Below are 23681 nucleotides of genomic sequence, written 5' to 3' on the forward strand. Positions count from 1 at the left end.
GACGGAGCTGACCCACTCTTTCAACCTTCTTAGCGACCAAATCGTCAGTGATCATGCCGCGTAGGGAAATTTATTTCCTCCACTTTTCGAAATAATAAAACAATGCTCAATGCGGACCTGGCGCAATAAACATAAACTAATAGAGAATTTTTTTTTTTAATGAATTACAGGTTTACGTTTTCCACACACAAGAGTTTATAGTACTACACATAAAAAAACATCAACAACCCTGTGGCATTTCACAGATATCAAGGAAACAGATTGAATTGAATTCAGCTGAACCTCATTGAGAGCGGATCCACCTGCTACTCTATATAAAGGCGTTGCCAAAGTCCGCGCGTGTGAGAAACCATGGCTGCAATACAGCAAATTCTCGCTGCCAACCAGCCGCGTCGCCGTGCGCGAAGCCAGACGGTTTACATTAACGCCTACGTGCGTCAGAACTTCTCCCCACTGGACGTGCTGTCAGACCGGGCCGTCCAGGCAAAGTACCGGCTGCCCCGTGCGGAGATCCAACGACTAATAACTCTGGTGTCTCCACACATCCAGAGAGCAACCCGCTGCAATTTTGCCCTCAGCCCGGAGGTGCAGCTCCTGGCTGCTCTGCGTTTTTACGCAGTGGGGAGCTTCCTGGAGGTGGTGGGGGACGGCACCGGCCTCAGCAAGGCATCGGTGTCACGGAGTGTGGCAGCTGTGACACCAATTCTCCTGCGCCATGCCCGGACCCATATCAAGATGGCCACCACACGGGACGAGGTCCGCATGGTCCACCAAGGGTTCCACGCAGTGGCTGGGATCCCCCGGGTGATCGGTCTGGTAGATGGCACCCTTATTCCAATCCACAATCCCTCCCTGGTGGATCCGTGCTGGATTGGTCGCAAGCACTACGCGGCCATAAACACGCAGGTGGTGGTGGATCACAATGGCCTCATCACTGACATCGTCGCCAGGTGGCCAGGCAGCACTCACGACAGTTTCATGTGGGCCAACTCAGCTGTGGGGCAGAAGGCTGGCAGAGGAGTGTTTGGCCGGGGCATCATCCTAGGGGACAGTGGCTACCCTCTCCGGAGTTACCTCGTCACGCCGGTAACCAACCCAGCAACACCACAGGAGGAGAGATTCAATGAGGCCCACACAAGCACCAGGACGAAGATCGAACGGGTGTTTGGCATTTGGAAGTCCCGCTTCAGGTGCATTCATCGTTCGTCGGGGGGGCTGCGCTTGTCACCAATCAAGTGTTGCCAAGTGATTGTTGTCACCGCCATGCTGCACAACATTGCAGTGCGCGTTGGCGCAGATGAGCCGCCTCCTGTTGAAGAGCAACATTCAGAGGACGAAGCCCCGAACCCCGCCCCCCGCAATGTGCGAGCAGTACTGCATCAGGCCGGAGCCCAGACCAGACAGGAACTTATCCACCTCTTCTGAGGTCCAACAACCCCAGCCCCTACCCCTTCACCACAAGTCGCCAAGCACTGATCACTAATAAACCCACAACCATAAACCCACAACCATAAACCCACAACCATAAACCCACAACCATAAACCCACAACCACTGTCAGGCCTGAAGGCTGAAATAAATAAACAGAACCAGCAGATGTAGGCTACATGTAACGTCCTGCACACTGATTAATTGCTTCAGTGTCCGGGTGCTTTACCTGAAAGTATGGCACTGGATTGTTAAGGAAATATTGTTGCATACAGTATGTGGGAGTATAGTGCCCACATTTCTGAGGTGACCATGTAACAAGTGGGAAATTAGCGCAAAACATGCTGTGCTGAAAGGGCGCACAATACGCACATGTCATGAACCTACGCTTAGATAAATTACAAATTGCCTGGGACTTTTTGTTGCTATTTGACACCCTCATTTCAATGCAAAATGATCCACACAATACATGGTTGAAAAGGAAACCAAAGTAGTTTATTGAAACCATATGATGGGGGGGGGGGGGGGGGGGCGGCTCCGCGCTGCATTTACTGCTGGGCCTCTGCATCACCTGCAATGAAGGGAGATTGATTAGTGAAATTGAACGGGATACATTGGGTAATGCAGATAAAACATTGAAATACCCATACCTGAATCCTGGGGAAAGATGATTGGCACCGAGATGGAGGGACGGTTGAACTGGGCCTCTGCAAGCGCCAGCTGTCTCCGGTGCAGCTCCAACCTCTCCTGCTTCATCCGGACCACCTCTTCCTGCAGGGCAGTTTGTCTTTGGAGGTGGCCCTCCATCCCCCGCAGCACCTCCAGCTTCTCCCTCTCCAGGCGCACCAGCGTCTCACTGCAGGTGCAGGTTGTTATCGCGGGCCGCCATCGTGAGCCTCCACGCATACGGACACCGGGCCCTGCTGGTTGGCGCGCAGGGACAGGCCATGGTTGTTGGGGGTCGTCCTCTCCTGGTGGCGTGCACGTCCCTGCTCTGCTCCCGGATGGCTCCTCTTCATCCTCACTTAATGAGAGCCCCTCGTCCCCCAGCACATCGATGCCCCCACTAATGCCTTCAGAGGCCGTCTTCCCGATAATTGAGAGGACTTTCTCCTCGTCGGGAGTGAGGGTCGTCCCACCCGGTGCTCCACCACCCGTGCCCATGGCTTCGCTCCTCACCTTGGCACTCTTCCTCTTAGTCTGGCTCTGGAACTCCTGCCACTTCTTTCGGATAGCGCCCCAGTCACGCAGACCACATGGGCTGGAGGGGGACATCTTTTGGGCTATGGCCTTCCAAACATGGTTCTTGACGGTGATATTTTTTTTGCCCTTTGTTCCCCCGAATAAGATATCCTGGTGCTGCCAGACCTCGTCCACCAAGACGCCCATCTCCTCTGCGGTAAACGCCGGTGCCCGCTTGCTTCTTTTGACGCCGGTTCTTTCCATTCTCACATATGTGTGCCTATATCCACGGGGGTATATATGCGCTAATGGGCCTGATTACTACTTGGATACACCTGTTGGCACACACACACACACACACACTCGCACCCACACAAACGCTACATACTTAAACTAATTGAACCTGTGCGGGGGACCACGGGGCGCTGTGTGTGACTTATGCGCTGATAAAGAGGTGGGTGATCGATTTGCCTGGCATCGATTTATTCAGTTTCAGCACGACCGCGGTGGACAGCTCCCACCAAAGTACTTCTTTCGATGCTTCTTTCGCTTCATCTTACGGCTCTCCAAAGAAGGGACTTAAGAAGCCATCTGGGAAACACCCGTATCTTAACGCTCCTTCTTTGGCGAACCCTTCTTTCTTTGGCGAACCCTTCTTTCGACCCTTCTTTGGCCCCAAAGAACGATCGCATCTGGGAAACGCGGCCATTGTAAGTAGCGGCTTAAGAAGTTTGTTCGCTGTGCTTAAGAAGCATTGAAACTTTTTTTTTTTTTTTTTTTTCAAAATCAAAGTCCCTGTTACTAACCTAAAGAGGCAGAAACCTGACCACTTATTGTCTCTTCTATGTGTTTGAGTGTGTGTTTGTCATTTTCCCCAGAGAAATGCTTAAAAAATACACACACACACACACACACATCATTGTACCATCCACATGCACTACTGCGTATGCTTTCAAGTAGTGGGAAAGAAACCTCCACTGGGCTATCCCATCTGCCTGTTGTGTTGCCCCTTGGCCCTACAGTCCTCCCTGGCAGAGCCTAAATCTGTTATGGTCTGTGACAGTGCGTCACTGCACCCTATAGAGAGGGACGGCACCGCTGCTCCTACCAGATATTTTATAGATGTTCTCTACGCACACACACACACACTCACACACACACACACACTAACACACAAAGTCTTGCATACTATCAATCCCACCCCTCAATCGCCATGCTAACAAGAAACCAGGTTATTTAGAAGGATCATATTAAGACAGGGAATTGCTTGGAAACATGTTACCATGGACCGCAATAACCTGGTTCCTCTTAAAAGTGTACATGCATTTGGTCAGTAGTGAGGTGTCTCCCTGACCTTGTTTTGGCCATTGTTGAAGCAAAGGTATATTTTTTTGTTTTTCTTTGCAGTTTTCAGATATCCCACACTATAGTGGTAAAGATGTCCCACATGGTAAAGACTGTCAGAGATATATTTCAGTGTCGGTTTCATTCTTGGTGAGCCTTTAGATTTCCTTTCCCCTGATAAGAGGACACACTGCTGATGACCTTTCCCTTTATCTCACAGCTGTCACAGAGACACTTCCCTCGTACTTTGTCTATATCGTGCACACGCACTCTGAGAAGAACACTGTCAGAAACTCGGTTAAACGTATACATTACCATAAAGTCTGGTTTTCTCTGGCAGGTAACTTCAGATGCTGTGTTAACCTGGTTTTTTGTTAATCCCTTTTCCTGATTCCTTGTTTACAATACATTTCGGAAATCAAGTTACCGCAGAAAGCCAACAAAAAAACAGGTGGCTTAAGTGCATATAAACACATACTGTATAATACAGTCCCCTCCAAAAATATTGGAACAGTGAGGCCAATTCCTTTATTTTTGCTGTAGACTGGAAACATTTGGGTTTGACACAAAAATATGAATATGAGACAATAGATCAACATTTCAGATTTCATTTCCAGGTATTTACATCTGGATCTGATTCACAACTGTGAAGAAAGCATTATTTGTAAAGGAACACCACATTTTTAGGTGAGCAAAAGTATTGGAACAGATAGACTTAAAATAAATTTAAGTGAATAAGACTTAATATGTTGTCACAAATCCTTCTCTTGCAATAACTGCATCAAGCCTGTGACCCATTGACATCACAAAACTTTTGCATTCTTCTTTTGTTATGCTTTTCCAGGCTTTCACCGCAGCCTCATTCAGTTGCTGTTTGATTTTATTGTCTCATATTCATATTTTGGTGTCAAACCCAAATGTTTCCAGTCTACAGCAAAAATAAAGGAATTGGCCTAACTGTTCCAATACTTTTGGAGGGGACTGTATGTCCTCATCCAGCTTCAAGGCCATCCTCACCATTATTTAGTGTCAACACTGACCCAGGGCCGTTAATATCTAAATGATTATTTGTTGATTGTCCTGGATTCTGATTGTTAAAAAGAGATTGACTTTTATCTTTCAGGTGTGCAATAAAATCATCTTCCTGATCAGCTTTGTGGGGAACAATGGAACCTTCACGCGCGGTTACAAAGCCATGGTGCTGGACTTTGAGTTCCTCTACCACCTGATTTACCTCATCATCTGTTGTATGGGGGTGTTTGTCCACGTCTTTTTCTACAGTCTCTTGGTGAGAGAAAAACACACAAACCCTAAGCACACGAACATACTAAAAAAAGTGAACGTTTTTTAACATCTTTGAAAAGGCACATGCACAAACCTATTAAGAAGGGCCGAAGACATGCAGGCAAAAACCATTATCGAAAATATGAAGGCAGCAGGTGGTGTGTAGAGCAGTTTGAATATAGCCTTAGCTTTCTAATCATGGTGCATTTAAGGACGTATCCAGCTACTTGCCAGCACTTATTGACTTATTTAGTACTAAAATGGTGTTGATGTTGTTGGGGGGTTGATTGATTGATTCTTTTAATGATCACACAGCCAGGCTGTTGGAATTTGTTTTCACTACAGCTTGGTACAGGTTCCAACTTTACATTAAATACGAAACGTATAACCCAAATATATATACAGACATACACAATACATAATACATAAGGGCCATGATTAATCATCAGGGTTCAAAGTTCAGAATGTTTATTGCAGTGGGAATGAAACTGTATTAGTGCTCCATGCCAGTGCCCCGGGTCTGCTTTATTATCTAGATATCTTTGCCTTTCACACAGACCCAGGCAACTCCTCTGTAGATGCAGCAACATATTTCCATATTATATTTAAGCCTGAATAACTAGATTGAGGGCAGCTGTGGCTACTATCGTAGTTTACCACCACAGGTATGACTGTGTGTAAATTAATGGAACCTGGAACCCTGTAAATCACTTTGAGTTCCTAGGAAATTGTGTCAGACAGACAATAGTATGGTAATAGCTACATCATGCAAAAAAATACAGTGCATACAAACTGTTTGTTTCTTTTTTCTTAAGATATTTTTTTGGCATTTTTATGTTTTATTGATAGTGCAGAGATAATAATAGTATTATTATTCATTTTAATCCTTTTTGTTTTTAGCTTAACACCAACTCCTGTCCAGGGACTACAGACGAAAATTAGCCATGTGGCTATAATCTGGCTCAATTGTATATTGTGCACTGTCCCTGCTAAATAAACAATAAATAAATAAATAGACAGAGGTGAAATGGGGCAGAGAGGGGAGTGACATGCAAAGAACGACCGCGGGCAGGAATCGAACCCGGGTCTGCTGCTGGGCCCGGCTTGGGGGGGGGGGGGGGGGCGCCCTACCAACTGAGCTAAGGGCGCCCCACAAAACTGTTTGTTTCTGAGCCCTTTGTGCATTCTTGTGTAACCTCAGCGTACTGATGACCCGAGGCATTAAGTCACTTGACAATGAATCTACTATATGTCTACATAATTAGCCTTTTGCTTTCTAACCTGTGTTTTTGCCTCTGCAGCTGTTCGACCTGGTGTACAGAGAAGAGACCTTGCTGAACGTCATCAAGAGTGTGACTCGTAACGGCCGCTCCATCGTGCTGACGGCGGTGCTAGCTCTGATCCTGGTCTACCTCTTCTCCATCGTGGGCTACATCTTCTTCAAAGACGACTTCATCCTGGAGGTGGACCGTATCCCCAACACCACCATGAGTGAGGACAGGCTCCTGTCAATGAAACGCTTTTTACCAAATACCCTGAGACCTTACAGATGATAGCTTTTTCATTGAGGAAAGACTAACCCTGCGTTCCAATACCCATACGTCCCTACTATTTAGTATGCCAGAAGAAGAGTTAGGATGTCCCAATACATGCACGTCAATTGTAGTATGCTAAAAATACACAGATGCCACACTGACTCCAATAGCATTTTGGAGTATTCGTCTTTATTCTTGACATTTCTCGAAATAAAGGAAAAAAAATCTTCCTTATCTGATCGTTATTTCTCTCCTGTGGCCCTAAAACTCTTCTGTACTTTAGTATGTAGTGGAGTAAAAAGAAAGAGTATGTGATTTGGAACTCAGGGTGAGAAAACTAATGCAATGTCCCTTCCCACGTGTAGGATTGTGTCAGGTTGGGGTCGATGACAACTGCACCATAGGATCCCAGCAGGAAGGTAATGTATACTGCACCATATTGGTTTTACATGAGTGTTGTCTTGTGAAATGTGTCTTTATTAAATAAATATTATTATAAAGTTTTATTTATTAATGCAAAATTGCCAGACGGCACGAGCGTTGGCCCAGAAGGGACCGTTTCGAGCAGAAATTCAATCTTTTCGTGAAGAAAGTACAAATAACAAGCGGCAAGATGTTTATGTTGGAGAGTGTTATGATTATGCTGGAGAGAAGTGGAGAACTGGCATTACTCTATTGTAGGGCCTTCTTGAAATATTGGGAAATTGGGATGTTTTTGCAGAGTTTGGGCGATGTTTGTGTTCTGCAGTTTCCCCACTTTAATTTACGTGACGCAGTCTACTGTCACATGTCTACCCTTTGACCTAAACAATGTGTAAGTGACGTCCTTTACCCTCATGAGACATCAACATGTGAAAAGTTTGAAATGCCTGGCAACTCCCCGCCAGTCACAACATGTGTTGCAGTGGCGGACTCAGACTGTTTGAAGGGCAGGGGCGGAAAAAAAAGGGCACATGGGACAACATGGGGCCCCACCAGCGCACACAGTGGCTTTTCAATGGTGTTTTGTTCCCCCAAACGGAGCCTTAAAGGCAGCGCTGCCTGGAAGGCCCTATCCCCTAACCTTAGCAAGCACTGCCGTGAAGGCCCCGTTCGGGTCACTCGTTACATCTCCATGTTTATTTATTATTATTCTTTCGGACAATTCCACACAATTTTCTCTTTCACATATTCATACATATTACTTTGTGTTGTCCGAAGGGTGACAGGAGAAGCCAAAGGCTTATCAGGTCCCGCCCCCATTTTCATCAGATTCAGATTCAGATACACAGTTACTGATACAGAAAAAAAGGAAAAAAGTACTTCCATGATCAATCTGCTTGCTTCAGCTTTTAAGATCAGTTCTGCTCAGTTCAGTTTTTCTGTGACAATGCAGAGTGTGATGTGGCCTTGTGATGTGGCCTTTTCAATTTCTTATCTGGTAGTCTAAACACATCTGCAAAAGTATTAAAAAAAAATGAGTTTCAAAGACACCGTTTCCCTTTATTCTAGCGACTTTATAAACACCAAAATGAGTTGTTCACATCATTGTGCACTTTCACATTTTAGCCTAAGAAGGGAGGATGCCTTGCTGCTTTCATCTTTACTAACATTTAAGTAAAAATTAGACTGGAGAAAATTCAATGTGCCACTACCATACAGTCTTTGACCGCTGACAGCCAGCTACGGAAAAATTTAAGGAACTTTTCCTTCATGTTGAGGTGATAGCTGACTATTATCGTCTCTCTTGCATGAAATGACCTACACTTGAATGAGGACCGGATCTTGAACGCTCAAAAAATTTATATACATTTTAAACGGATTATGAAAACTAAAAAAAGATAAGTTTTTCTAACTTGGCATCTAATTGTGCTTTACCACTATGGGTACGGACATACTCCGCTTTTTGCTTTGTTATCCAGTGGAGATTTAAGTACTACTCAATGTAGCTGTTTGTCATAGCGACGCCACATGAAAGCAACGCCTCTTTCGCATTCCCCGTTCGTCAGCTACCAAAGAGAGGAACGTCTGCACCTAAGGCTAACCACAACATGTTTTATCGGTTTGCCATAGTTGCTCCAGAGGGCACATCATCATCATTTAGGCCTATTGTATGGAGGGGCACCTAGGGCACTCAATAATATTTATTCACGTGAAGGGCAGCCAATAAGGCATTTTCTCTCATTTTCACCATAGAGGGCATTTAGCAACACTTTTTCAACCATGGGGGCACCAGACGGGCAGAAGGGCACTATAAGGGCACCAGAAGGGCAGAAGGGCACTATCAGGGCACCAGACGGGCAGAAGGGCACTATCAGGATATTAGAAGGGCACTAGAAGGGCAGAAGGGCACTATCAGGATATTAGAAGGGCACTAGAAGGGCATCAGACGGGCAGAAGGGGACTATAAGGGCACGTCATCGAATTTTCTTGTTCTAGAGGGCACATCATCATAATTTATTGTATGAAGGGGCACCCTAGAGGGCACCCAATCAGGTTTTGCACGTGAAAAGTTCGCCCCCCCTGTATATGATGTTACATAAACTATATACCTCCTGTTGTTTCTCATTACCTGGCTATACCAGTTTCATAAAGCATTATTGTGTAAAGGATACTGTCTGGTGCTGCAGTTATGTAAAGACACTGAGCTTTCTGGGTTGTTTGAATGTTGAACTGATGAGAGTAAAGCTTTCCTCACTGCCTCTTCAGTGTTGCGGGATGGCAGTGAGGAGGACAGCGACATGGAGCGGACGTGTGACTCTCTCCTCATGTGTATCGTCACTGTGCTGAGTCATGGCTTGAGGAGTGGTGGAGGTGTAGGGGATGTTCTCCGCAAGCCTTCCAAAGAGGTACATTTAAAGCTTAATAAACCCTTGACTCTAGTGTGTGTGTGTGTGTGTGTGTGTGTGTGTGTGTGTGTGTGTGTGTGTGTGTGTGTGTGTGTGTGTGTGTGTGTGTGTGTGTGTGTGTGTGTGTGTGTGTGTGTGTGTGTGTGTGTGTGTGTGTGTGTGTGTGTGTGTGTGTGTGTGTGTGTGTGTGTGTGTGTGTGTGTGTGTGTGTGTGTGTGTGTGTGTGTGTGTGTGTGTGTGTGTGTGCGTGCGCGTGCGTGTGTGCGACCTGGCTGTATGCCCATCCTGTGCTGAACTTGTTTTTTGAATTCATAAGCATGGAGCTTTCACAATGTTTCCATACAGCTGAACTGCCTCCGCCTTGTGTGAGAATTCAACCTCAAAATAGATTTCCACTGAATGCAGGCTTCACCCACTAATGATGTCGAAAGAGGATATGAGCATCTGTCTCACCCATTTGCCAATGCAATGCAAATTGGGCCAATAAAAGGGTTGCTGGCTTGCTGAGATAAAATAGTAGTCAGGTAAAGCGTGTCCCAACAGTCGACTTGGCTTTTCTGCCTTCTGTTACTGTAGCATCTGGCAGCTTCCACATGTAGTCTTGTGTTTCCATTGCTGTCCATGATGACGATGGTTAACTTCATTTTAAACTCATAACATCATCCCCAACACATGTTTACACAGTGAACTGCCCTTTGGGTCAAACTTTTAAATGGAGCAATGAATCTTTCCACATTAGTCCTCCATGAATGAGTACAGTACAGCTGCTGCTTAGTTGTACACTCAATGTCACATAAAAGTTCAAATAAAGGTAATAATTACTGTTACCTGTCCAGTTGCTAGTAACTACCTAATGAACAGACATTGTCAGTGCTGGTACCGTAGTCACTGTTGTACACCATTTTAAGTTGACCCTTTATCCTGTCCCTTCTGCAGGAGCCCCTGTTTGCAGCCAGAGTGATATACGACCTGCTGTTCTTCTTCATGGTCATCATCATTGTCCTCAATCTGATCTTTGGTGTGATCATCGACACCTTCGCCGACCTGAGGAGCGAAAAACAGGGCAAAGAAGAAGTGCTGAAGACGACATGCTTCATCTGTGGTGAGTTGGAGGCTCCCTCTTTCTGGTTACACCTGGTGCACCTGTTGATTAGTGACAAGTTGATTACCGCAGTGCTTAGGGTAAAAGTTGTCTCTAAACATTTATTGCTTTCTTTCACTTGGAGACTGACCATTAATTAATAAATAATCAATACATAGAATAATTGATGATGCAAATATTTAATTGCAGCCCTCAGACATGCATCTATATGTACTGCTTCTATCTTATGTGGCACAGCTCTCTCTCTTCCCTTAATTCAGTATGTTATATTGGAATATTTTCCCTAAGGACATTGTTATGGAAATCAAAGCTCTCATCTCCCAGTGACAAGAGAACTGCTCTAATCACTGGGGCACCCTGTCAGCCTAGTAGAGCTTTGTTCTATTGTTGGAAGGGCTCTGTGTGTTTTAAAGTCTGTGCGTCATTAATTCTCTTCCACCATCCATCTCGTGTCACTTTGGTTAATTCCTAAATTGCACCTCCCCGAACGTGTGTGTGTGTGTGTGTGTGGGGTGGGGGGGGGGGGTAAGTATCTGTAAAGATGTAAGCTGTTTGTTTGCTGTTGCAGACTCCCTCCTCTCTTCCTCCCCCTTATTCACTTCACTGTTGTTCCAAAGAAGACTGAGTCACGAGAGCTTCCTGCAACCGCTCGCCTCCATAGTTCATGTCTGTCTCACACACGCACACATTTTATCATACTCTCTCACACACACACACACACAAACACACACAAACTTAATTTTCGTACCATATGTTTACTGCAACTTGATTGATTTAATATCTGCATCTCCTGCATGCACATTTAATGCATGAGTTCCTCGATAAGTACGTATAGCTAAGTGTGTGTGTGTGTGTGTGTGTGTGTGTGTGTGTGTGTGTGTGTGTGTGTGTGTGTGTGTGAGTGTGTGAGTGTGTGAGTGTGTGAGTGTGTGAGTGTGTGAGTGCGTGCGTGCGTGCGTGCGTGCGTGCGTGCGTGTGTGTATGTATGCTGTCCACAAGCTCATGTGTAGATGCATATGTTGGATCAGGTGGTTAAGCATATGGAAGGAGAACAGTATTATATCACCCAGCCCGCCATCAGCTCTGACTCACTCATGTTAGAGAAGGCCAGGCCACAGGGGGAGCTGCCGTCTCTATGGTTTCCCAAAGGGGACGCAAGTGAATAGGAGATGCAGAGATTAGGAGCCGACCTCCACAGGCTTAAGTGGCTCTCCGTCTTCCAAGCCTTGCTTTTAGAGCCATCAATCTTTCTCTCCGTCTCTATTAGTTTTTTTGCCTTTTGGGGCCATTGATCGATTGACGTCATTAACTTCCTGTGCGGGCTGGCTGGATTTTGACTTGCTGCAGCTGATATGATTTTTTCTTCAAGGAATCAGGCTCAACCTCACAGTCTCATTCAACTTGTATTAAAAGAAAGAGAAAGAGGCACTTGTCAATAGGTTGACTGTAAACAACCCACTGAATATATCATGTTTTGGATTTTTTATTTTTTCTGTCAAATTGAAGAACTTCTGAGATCCTGAATTTAACATTAATGAGAATGGCTTCAGACAAATAATATTAATCAAGCCCCCTAAGGTTTTATCTCTGGCTGCTCCCTGCACATTGGTAGCAACATTGCTGCACAGCTGGAAGCCCCTCTACCATTTATATACAGTCCACAGATGTGTGTTTTAAGCAATTTTAAGAGCAAGTTTTGAAAAAGAACCAGTGTTTTTATTTTTCTAACTTGTTCATTTAGGAAACTCAATATACTGTATACTCTTAAAGTCTGTCCTGTTGCATCAGTGTGGTAAACGAGCGAAAATGCAGAGAACCAAGACATGAAATTTGAAGAATTTGGAGTCAATTTAAACCGCGCGACAAGGTGACTTTGTAGAGCAACAGAATCTGTGTGAACCAGACCTATTGTAGTCAGGTTTACAGGACTGCTAAAACTTGTGAAGGAAAAAAAGAAATCATCCTCCTTAGAAACTCATTGTTGAGATAATATCGCTTCATTCTTTACTTCTTCTGTCTCTATATCATTGCATATTTGTGCAGAGTTCAATTCAAAGGGTTCATGCCGGACACACCAGGTTTTTCTTCTGAAATCCGCATTTAAAAAAATCCCCACAGCAAAAAAAGTCCCTAGTGTTCTCCTCTTTTCATTTCTGTCTGCAACGAATGGAGCGTTCACCTTTCTAATTCAGCACTTGTCCCTTGTTGATCCGGCTTTTAAAGTTGCATTGCATTATTCAACTTCTCATTTTTTTTGTTTCTACCAATACCGTCTCATCCATCACTGTCATTGTACTTGAGTAGCAACATTTTCTTAAAGCTACGGTAACGTCGCACCATAAATAACTTGTGTACGTGCCCCCCCCCCCCCCCCCCCTCCCTTTCAGGCCTGGAGCGGGACAAGTTTGACAACAAGACGGTGACTTTTGAAGGACACATCAAAGAGGAGCACAACATGTGGCATTACCTGTTCTTTATAGTGCTGGTCAAAGTGAAAGATTCCACTGAATACACCGGTCCTGAGAGCTACGTGGCCGAGATGATCAAGGTAAAGCAGGGACACACCCTTAAGACACACATCCACCACCTCAGGTGACAATGGCAGGCCTCTTGTAAATGGGTTACATTTGGTATAAGGCACCACTCATTTATTTTTTTACTGACATTCCTTTGATGATGACTTTTATATACATTTCCTTCATTTAGAAAAACCTAATTCTGTGGAATTAGTGTGTGCCTAGACAGCTCTCCTTGACTGTACCTAGATTGGTGTCTCACATTGCGTCATGTTTTTTCTTTTGGCACAGTAACTAGTAGAGTTTGTCATGTTATGCAACTGAGTCAGGCTTGTAAACATGTATTGGCCCGCCCCACACACACACACACACACACACACACACACACACACACACACACACACACACACACACACACACAAACACACACACACACACCTTAGTACGGAAATAGATTCTTGTTTTTCTAATCTCAATTGAAAGACGTGCCGGGTCATAAACATTTAATGGCACAAACAGGAAGTCGCTGGAACAAGACAAGCACATGCATGGGGTTGGAGTCTAATCCTGAAACTGATCACTGGAATGTCCATTATAGTACAGTATGTTCTCAGGTCATTCACTGTCCATTGTTACTCCTGCAGCAGTGACACCATGTGAGCCCTTGGCAGCACACATTGTTGACCCGTGTCATTTGGAGTTCACATTTTAAGTACGTTAACAGTAACGCCTCTTCTTGTTGAAATAGTCTTTGGACCTAACTGCAACTGTAAGCAAATATATATTCAATTAAAAAATCTAATTCGGTTGCTGATGTGCTTTGGGTCAACGGCAGGAGCACAACCTGGACTGGTTCCCACGGATGCGTGCCATGTCTCTGGTGAGCAGCGACGCAGAGGGGGAGCAGAATGAGATAAGGAACCTGCAGGAGAAGCTGGAGTCCACCATGCGGCTGGTGGGCAATCTGTCTGGACAGCTGACGGAGCTCAAGGAGCAGGTGTGTATGTCAGCTGACAGGAAATCATACACACCTGCGTTTTGCTTTTGTTTTTTTTGTTTTGTCGGCCTCCCAATTTAACAGAAAAGCTTTCCTGAATCTCTTTTTCTCCAAGGATCAGACGTTGAACAATATTATGGGATGATAGTAATGCTCCATAGAGCTAATATAGTCATACAACAAAACAATTGGGGTACCTTTTACTTTGGATGCGTCAGAGAAGTTAATATTTTCTTAAGTATATTCTCAAAACTGTAACAAGCTCATTTTTCCTCACAGGGAAAATTGGATTCCTGGAACACTGTTTTGAAGTGAGCAGGCTACTGTAGCTTAAAATATACTGTTTCACCATTGTTGTTGTTGTTGTTGTTGTTGTTGTTTACAGCAGCAGGGCACACACTTTTAGTTTACAAACACATCCTAGTCTTATGTTTGGTTCCCAGGTGCCTCAACATAATTGAAATGTATGATTATACATGTAGAGAGGGAGTATCGTAAACAAAAATCACCCTCCCCTCAAACTACATAGTGCACATTTTTAAGGAGATACCAGAGGATTACCAGATTATAGAAAGGGATAGCAGATGGGGGGAGTGTTTTAAACTGTTCCTTTTTGTTTCCCTGTGCAGATGACAGAGCAGAGGAAGCAGAAGCAGCGAATTGGCCTTCTCGGTCATCCCCCTCACATGAACATCAATCCCCAGCAGCCTGCCTGAAGGGCCCTTTGAAGCCAGTATCACTATTGTGCCTGAGCTCTTCCTTTGACAGTGTGCCTACCACATGATAGACAGACAGGGGAAATGCCTAAATGTATCCGTCTCCAGTTTGTATTTTAGGTCTAATGTGTGACTGTACACCTCACCAGACGCTCTTACAATGAGTGTTTTGTAGGCCTGCAGTGTGGGTGTGTTTGTGTGTGTTTGTGTGTGTGTGTGTGTGTGTGTGTGTGTGTGTGTGTGTGTGTGTGTGTGTGTGTGTGTGTGTGTGTGTGTGTGTGTGTGTGTGTGTGTGTGTGTGTGTGTGTGTGTGTGTGTGTGTGTGTGTGTGTGTGTGTGTGTGTGTGTGTGTGTGTGTGTGTGTGTGTGTGTGTGTGTGTGTGTGTGTGTGTGTGCACCAAGTGCCTCTGGATCTGAGAAGCCAGTCCTCTGTAGGTTTAGGAGACGAAAAACAAAAATACCAATGACTTCAGCTTTACTGTACCTTGAATGCCTTCTGCATTGTACCACACTAAAACACAGCCAGCATGCCAAAGTTCAGCCATTTGTTCCTGAGGGGGAGTATTCCTCTCTCTCTCTTCTGTGGCCTTTGTATTGAAGTTTTAATCCTCAGTGTTGCACCATGCAAATTCACGTCACAATGTGGATTTTGAAGGTTTGTTTGATCTCTACAACTCATTATTTAATAGTTGTGCGTTAGTCTGGCAGCAATAGGAAGAGTTAATGATATGCAATATTTAAATGAGAATTTTTTTTTTTTTTTTGGGAGCAACACCTGATAACAGTCCTGAAGGAGGTCACCACACTTTTACAAAGTTTCTTAATGCTGTTATAAAACTCAAAACTTTTTTTTTTATAATTTTGAGGTCAAGCATTCTTTATCCCTTTCAGAATTCCTTTTAATCTCATTTTGAAGGTTCTCCTCGTTCTAGGACACGTGATATAAAAGGAGACATCTAAGGGGACATTGAAACCTTTTTCTATAACTATTATTTTTGAATAACGAAACCACGAGAACCTACCGCGGAGGAGAAGGAGCGAATCATGCCACTAGCTTTTACTCTCGAAGCCAGTTCCATGTGTGGTGCTCAATAATCGTAGAGATATGGAGTCACATCGGAAGCACATTGTATAAAAAACAAACTTGTAGGATTTCTTTTTTTGGGAGAAACATTAAGTTAGATGTATTCTTTTTCTCTGCACTGAATTATTTAATCTTCCAACCATTCATTTAGTCCTGAAGCACTGATACTTTTTTTCCTGTAGCACACAAATGAATGTTACGTTTTTCTTTTTTTGGTTGGTCACTTTGTAAAAGATCCACTCAAGATGAATGATTGATTTGAATGTTTGAATGTATGTGAGAGAAGAAGAAAAATAAGAATTTAATAGATGTCTTTTTTTGGAGTGCTGCGTGACCAAACTGAACTTTTATACTAATAGATGGGTTTGTGTCTGAATTGTACATTCCATTCTTGGAGTCTATTTAAATAAACAAGTGTGTAAAATGATCTGTTAAGAGTGCCGTCATCAGTATGGAAGTCAAAGAGCAGACCATCAATGTGATAGTAGAGGTAATGAGGATGTTGGCTTTCTAAAGGAATCAAATTCCGTGTTTAATTGTGTTACACTGGATTAGATCTGTCTTCAAGGGACTTTCCATCATGTGATTAGAGCTGAATGGCTGAAACATGTTGTATTCACTGAGTCCTGCTGCCCATTCATTTCTATTTAATTCACTGCACTATAGAATTTTGATAAACTGACCTTCAGTTCAAACAAGATGACAAAATGAATTTACTCAGATTAGCATGGGGAAAATATATCTCAGAAGGCTTTAGTTAACATTTAAAAAAAAACATTTGTGAGTTTTTTTTTAGACTTAATTGAAATAAATAGAAATAAAAGAAGCCTCACATACAAAATTAAGTCAAGTCAATTTCGATTTTCATAGCCCAGAATTAATTCTTTGCCTCGAAGGGCTTTCATGCGAAAATACCTTCAAAATGTGTGGGGGAAGGTAAAATTGTAAAGCCTCGTGAGTTTCAACTTGCTCACAAGACAGTGTTTTGTTTTTTCTGTCTTGATAAGAACTCTGTGAAATCTATACGTTGACGCTAATTTGGGTTCATTATGTTTCAGCCTCTGGATGAATTTTTTGCTAAATGTGATTTTAGCTCAAATGAGAAAAAGAAGAAAAGAAAGTTAAAGGTAAGGGAACACGTTATAGCTGTTCTCTTATTTTTTTATTAATAGATAAACTTGCGTAGTATTTGGCTTAGTATAGCGCTTTAAAAAACCTCCATGCTTGATAAGGAGGTCATTATAGTACACCTCGAGGAAAACAATAATGGATTTCACTGGGACTGATTAAAAAAAAAATCAAAGAAATCCATGGTCTTGCTCATGCATGATTGTAAAATGGAGCCACACTTCATGTGACATCCACATACTGTCAGTGTATGAGGGTGATCACTTGATCATTGGTCATTTTTAGATCATAAGATGTAATAGACCTGCATTAGTCTTATTGAGTTAAATGTTATTGACTTTCGACATGTTTGGACATTATCAAATTACGTTATGTATTGTTAATAACAATCTGTTCGAGTGTTTTTTTTTTTTTGTAAAGGGAAAATTCCACAGAAATTCTTTCTATGTCCAGTCCCCGAAAAGAGTCTTAATCTTTTTATTTGCAAAAAGAGACATATTTCACGAGAGGGTGAGATTGGTTGGTGTGGTCTGTGGTTACTATTCTGCCCGCAGCAGACAGGTGCTGTCGCCGTGTGCTGGATGTGCCCTGCACGCAGCAGGCTCCGAGGGCCATTAGGAGATCAACGTGACAGCCCTGACCGCCTCATGACTACAACAGACACACACAGGTGCACGTGGTTCATCCCGCCTTCACCGCACTGTCCACACTGGAGTCCACCTGTCCTCTATACTCCATATGTAGGCCAAAAGAAAAAACACACACAATGCAGTTTCGAATGAATGTTTTGAACTATTATTATAAATATTTATGGTATTATAATAAGCTAGTAGTAGTATCATCATTATGTTTTGGGAGAAAAAAAACATCTCGTTTGAAAGGAAAATAATTAGCTTTAAAAAACAAAGCTGCTATTAATGTTCCTAGACATGTGATATAAATGGCGCGTCGGATATAAAACTAAAAATATAAAAAACAATTGAGAGAGCTTGTCCACTGAGAACACTACTATTTTGTTTTTCTAAAAATCAATTCATCATTAGACGCTCAAATCACTCAGACATTATACAAGTGACTTCATTGCACTTGGAATGAACGTTGTGGTTTCACTGCAGTAAAGAAAAATTTATAAAAATGATTGATTATCATTATTATTATTGATAATCATTGATTAGACTTAACAGTAGGCTACACAATGCCTCATAGGGATCCATATTCTGGATCCATACAAAGGTACATCTATAAATATAAAAAAACGATCCCTGTGGCTGCTATATTAATGAAACGTGTTGATGTTTGTTTTCAGCATCGTTCATACCCCCTCTCCCTCCTCCCCCCCACCCTCGCCTCTCGTGCCCAAGGCTTGTGGAACCACTCCTGCAATGCTTCTCTGGCCGACACGTTTCCTGAGCCGTGGCGAGCGCAGCCTTGTTTCCATACACTTCAGCATGGTGGTACACGGGATCCGACACGCGCCGCCCCAAGCTGACGACAGCCACTGTCCTGCCCAATGAGGCTCCTGATCGGTAGAAAGTGGGCCGTCCCTCCGCCGAGGGATACAGCGCCGTTTAAAACGTGAGCCTCATGTGACAGAGAGGTAGGTCAGGCCGAGCGGAGAGTCAGGGGTTTATTTAACTCGTCGCTCTGTCCTCCACCACTTTCCCAAACGCGCCACCAAGAGGGTTGTCTGTTTCCTTGTGCGGCGTGACTACGGCGTGGGAATCGCAGGGACTAAAACTCGAAACCATTTTCTACACCCACCCAAACAACCTTTGCATGAGACGGAGAAGTATTTAACCAGAATAATTGAATACTTCTTGGTGCATATTTAGTGCACTTTTCCTTGTTTTGCATCACGCGTTAAAGTGACTGCATTGGACAACTTTGAGTGCGTAATTGGAGGAAATAAGAATGGAGCGAATTCCAAGCGCGCAACCACCTCCTCTGTCCAAACACCAGGCTGATCTGTCGGACGTGCAAGGGTAAGTTCAGCTAAAATAAATAAATAATACAATAGTAATAACACTGCGAAGCCCTTTCCTTCTCCCGAAAGATTATTTATTCGTTGTTATGCTTCATTTAATCATTGCTACACATCTCACTCTTGTATCTTTTGTGTTTTTTTGTAGGATGGATTTCCCGATGTATGTGTACAAACCCAGGCGAGGAATGAAAAGAGGAGACGAGAGCAAGGTACGTTTTTATGTTGCTTATTGCAAACTTGTTATGTAACAATCATAAAGTTTTTTTTTTTTTTTGTTCTGAAAGGGTGTGTACTACAAGGCAGGAATTAGGCTAGCAGTATTCCCGCACTGCCATAAATGGTCGACCCAATTTATGCTATGACATAACTCCTAGAGTCCTCCCTATCGGTGTGACTTCCTCTGATCATAACGGAGCCAGCTCTGTGCTCTCAGACACGCCGGCCTGAATTAACCTAATCATGTTATTTTGTGTTCGCAGGAAACCTACAAGCTGCCTCACAGACTTATTGAGAAGAAAAGGCGCGACCGGATAAACGAGTGCATCTCTCAGTTGAAGGATTTATTGCCAGAGCACCTGAAACTCACGGTAAGATCATGCTGTTGCCGGGAGGGTTAATGGGAAGTCATAATGTAATGGGTAGCATGCGCCATCCAGTGGCTGTTCAGTGGCGTTACATCATGTGTGCTGCGTGCGTCAGCAGTCAGACCAGAGACGATGTGTCATTGTTTAAACTGGGGAATTCTATTAAGAAAAAAAAAATGTTTTGGGTCTAATGTATAGTAAAATGAAATTGTAATACATTTAACTCTAGAATAAAAGCAGATTCAGCATTGTGACGATCATGGTGATTAAAGTCTTCATGTGTTACACAAGAGGCGAGGATGTGCTGACCGTGTGTGTTTCCTACAGACTCTGGGCCATCTGGAGAAGGCTGTGGTTCTAGAGCTCACACTCAAGCATGTGAAAGCCCTCACCTCTCTTCTGGAGCAGCAGCAGCAGAAGATCCTGGCTCTGCAGAACGGCATGCAAATTGGTAAGCTGCAGATCACTCACCTATACACGCAAAACACATGCATGTGGAACAGGGTGTTTTTTGGTTGGACATGATAACAATTACCCAGATGAATACACAATGGCACAATTATGGAAAAAAAACAACAACAGGCAAATAAGTTAAACATTTAACCTGGCTTAAGTTGTTGGGAAAGAGTCTTCAAAAGTCAACATTGCCACATCTCCTGTCAAAATAGCAGAAATTCTTAACCGTGTGTTTTCCTGTTTGTGTTCACAGAGCCCCAGCCCCACGTCAGCCAGGAGAAGTCAGAGGAGATGTTCCGCTCCGGGTTCCACATGTGCGCCAAGGAGATTCTCCAGTATCTGGCCGACAACGAGACAGACGGGGACTTTGCGCCGTCCCACGTGATCAACCACCTTCACAAGGTGGCCGCCGAGGTGCTGCAAAGCCCGGTGCGACCCCTCACTCCTCCCAGCCCTCAACCAGAGGAAATCCCCACCACCACCTACACCATCCGCCAGCACCAACCTCACAAGGAGACGCCCGCTGGCCCCTCTGCCCCTAAACCCAGCGAGGGCTACGGGAGGAACTGTGTGCCTGTCATCCAGCGGGCGTACCCTCCCACCGGCAGCGAGCAGAGCGGCAGTGACACAGACACAGACAGCGGCTACGGGGGAGAGCAGGAGAAGACGCAGCCACGGCCAGACTACTACGGCCAGGAGAGCCAGCTGAAGAGAGCGCTGGGCCACAGGCAGAGCAGCCCCATCAAACTGGAGGAGGACCAGCCGCGGCACAAGAGAGCCCGCGCTGAGTCGTCTGAGGATGAAATGCTCTCAGGCGCAGAATCATCCTCATCGTCATCTTCATCTTCCTCCAGCGGTTTTGGCAGTTACATGAGTGTCTCCCCCAATCACCCAACTCCTCCACAGCCCCTCTGCATGCCTTTCTACCTCATTCCACCCTCCGCTGCAGCCTACCTGCCCATGCTGGAGAAATGCTGGTACCCCAGGGCCGTGCCCATGATCTACCCAGGCATGGGAAGGTCGGGCTCCACCACGCCCCCACCTCAGCTGCTGTTGTCTCCCAGGGGAGGCTCTCCGGCCCCGGCCATGACCCAGCAGACCCCCATGGACTCCCCTACCCTCCTTCAGGCGCTAAAGCAGGTACCACCCATCAACCTGGAAACCAAAGACTGAGAGACAAGAGGGGGCCAAAGAGACGACCCTGTCTTAAATCCTAAATGCAGTACAGAGCAGGAGTAGGAATGAGAACTTGACTGAGCCTTTCCATAACCCACCCCCTCATTCCTTGTCCTCTGATCCTCAGCCTGGAGGTCCAACGGAGAGCAGGAGAGAACCTGTACAAATGACTAGAGAAGAGGTGGAGTGGGAGAGCAACGTCCGCCCACGCTTGGGCTAGGACGCACAGCTCTGGTTGAATGTTTAAAGCTCAGTGGTTATTCTCAGTGCAAAATGTATCATTTTAAAAGTCGACCTTCCCTGCACACAAAACACTTGGTTGAATGTAAAGAAAGACATGTTTTAAGATGCTGCCGTTAAAGTATAAACGCCGATGACACTGATGCATCTCACTTGTAGCTGTTGCAGTAGAGACACGCCATCTTTGTACTTTAAAAAAACGTGTTGCACCAAATGTAAAGCGGTAATATCTCACCCCGGAGTTTGTTGCCTACTGTAGGTCGCCCATTATCATCAATGAAAAAAGGCCCTTGGAACCAGACACTAATATGACTGGCACCATAGCATACAAGGGTTTTCCCTCAAGTGTGTACAGACAAGAGTAAGGGTACACACTCAGCGGCATAGATGAAGGAATGGGCCACCACATGTCTTGGTTTTTCACAGACAAACAGTCGATTCAAGATGGATTTTTTTTTTTCTGTAATTGTTGTTCATAGACTTCTTGTACATTTCTATTTTTGATACCTGTTCTTTGCCTGTCTGTCCATCGGGAGAGAAAGAATCTGGACAATTGTACGTTGTGTGTGTGTGTACTCAGAAACGGTGTACATACTGTAGCACTGTGCTGGACCTGGTCTGCATACACTCAACATCTGTTTCTGCTCAAGTCAAACCTGGTGTTTGTTCTTGCTGTTTTGCCTTCTACTTGTGAAAGCTAAATCAATCTCAGATGTTTATTCTCTGTATTACCTATGAATACTGGAGTCAAAGGAGGGAGGAGGGGAGAAGTGAATGTAAAACGTTTTACCAGAAGAACTAGTTTTCTATAGAAAGAGGTACTTGAGATTTTATATTTTGGGACCTACATGAAAGATGTTTGATGTACATATTTTGTCTATAAATGTTGACAAACATTATATAAGTGTATTAATAAAGTATTTTTTTCCCGTGGAAAATCGTTTTGACTGTTTGGTGTGTGTGTGTGTGCGTGTGTGTGCGTGTGTGTGTGTGTGTGTGTGTGTGTGTGTGTGTGTACATATCTAGCACTAAAAATGCAATCTGCTCCATTTCAGTTATTTCGCAGCGCCACAACATTCATGTCACAGGGAACACTGTATGTAATGGCAGATCGGCCGCCTGGCTTCCCTGCTGGTTAGCCGTCTGTGCTCACTCATACAACAAGAGAACACACATGAGCGTAAACACTTTCAGTTAAGCTCCCCGAGGCAATACTAGGAAACCATCTGCGTCTTGTCAACAGGAAGATATGTTTCTCATTGGCTCTAGGATTCAATAAGAAATGCTATCATCTCAGAATTGAAATGCCCAGCAATCTACTGTACAGACTGGAGAAGTAGGCTACATGAAAATTTAACAAACACAACTTATTGCTACAACCTCAATTGCGTTGTGCAATAAAAAAAATGTTACTTTGTGATAGCACTTACAACCATTACGGCTTAACTCGTGCTGCAGATATCAACATGTTTGTTAAGTATTTCCACACAGTCCCAGTGCATCTAATGTCAATGTTCAACATCACCAAACTCTTCCACCACATAGTATTATTGTAACCACTATCAGTTTGGACCTGTGAGAGGGTTGCTCCATTTCATATCTGGTTTGTTTGTGCAAACTGAAGTCTGAGGTCCGTGACCTGCACCCAGAATGTCCTTAGTTTCTCTTAAACTGATTATTGTTACGTTTATTTCCAAATATGTGTTTAAGGAGGAGTTTCGTATTAGCCTATTTTTGTCACAAGATTTCAGCGGCAGGCTTATTCTAGGGGTGTAACTTGTCCGTTATTTCAGTGGGTTTCAGCATTTTTCTAGTAGCCTAGCTAAATAATACTTTTGACACTCATCTAAGTAGTCAACGGCTTGACCTTTGTTTACGTCATAAACAGTGGCCATTTGGGGGCTCCAGGCGAACAGTCATTTGGGGGCCCTTGCATCTACCGGTCTAATGTACGCATAATGAGATGATACTCCATACAAACTATACATACAATGCAGACTGACGTTTTGCTTGGATGTTATTTAAAGAAACGTTACTTCAAGAGAGTAGGCTAATTAAAGGTGAAGTAGGCCTAAGCGATTTATTTATGTTAATTTAA

General features: G+C 44.1%; 2 protein-coding genes across 2 annotated transcripts in view; both read left to right on the plus strand.

Annotated features, from left to right (window-relative positions):
- LOC307249570 (inositol 1,4,5-trisphosphate-gated calcium channel ITPR1-like) overlaps positions 1–15146 on the plus strand; it is an 82452-nt gene extending 67306 nt beyond the window's left edge. Inside the window, exons 53-60 of the mRNA XM_080026365.1 lie at positions 5077–5241; positions 6539–6728; positions 7138–7191; positions 9461–9600; positions 10537–10702; positions 13090–13250; positions 14054–14215; positions 14845–15146. Of these exons, the coding sequence (XP_079882491.1) occupies positions 5077–5241; positions 6539–6728; positions 7138–7191; positions 9461–9600; positions 10537–10702; positions 13090–13250; positions 14054–14215; positions 14845–14931 (1125 nt within the window). The 3' untranslated portion in view covers positions 14932–15146. The remainder of the gene's footprint in view (positions 1–5076; positions 5242–6538; positions 6729–7137; positions 7192–9460; positions 9601–10536; positions 10703–13089; positions 13251–14053; positions 14216–14844) is intronic.
- Positions 15147–18750: 3604 nt separating this feature from the next.
- On the plus strand, positions 18751–22515 carry LOC307248999 (class E basic helix-loop-helix protein 40-like). The gene is made up of 5 exons (XM_080025583.1): positions 18751–19125; positions 19273–19336; positions 19607–19714; positions 20039–20162; positions 20421–22515. Exons 1-5 carry the CDS (start codon positions 19055–19057, stop codon positions 21338–21340), a joined length of 1287 nt encoding a protein of 428 aa, XP_079881709.1. The 5' UTR covers positions 18751–19054; the 3' UTR covers positions 21341–22515.
- The last annotated feature ends 1166 nt before the right edge of the window (positions 22516–23681 follow it).

This window comes from Ammodytes marinus (genome assembly GCF_949987685.1).
Source record: "Ammodytes marinus genome assembly, chromosome: 4".
Lineage (NCBI taxonomy): Eukaryota > Metazoa > Chordata > Actinopteri > Uranoscopiformes > Ammodytidae > Ammodytes > Ammodytes marinus.

What these genes read in the sequence shown, in the direction of transcription:
- LOC307248999 (XM_080025583.1), top strand. Translation starts at nt 19,055, where the DNA reads ATGGAGCGAATTCCAAGCGCGCAACCACCTCCTCTGTCCAAACACCAG. An exon ending in GATCTGTCGGACGTGCAAGG is followed by an intron (nt 19,126 to 19,272) that starts GTAAGTTCAGCT and finishes GTTTTTTTGTAG; the next exon opens with GATGGATTTCCCGATGTATG. An exon ending in CAGAGCACCTGAAACTCACG is followed by an intron (nt 19,715 to 20,038) that starts GTAAGATCATGC and finishes TGTTTCCTACAG; the next exon opens with ACTCTGGGCCATCTGGAGAA.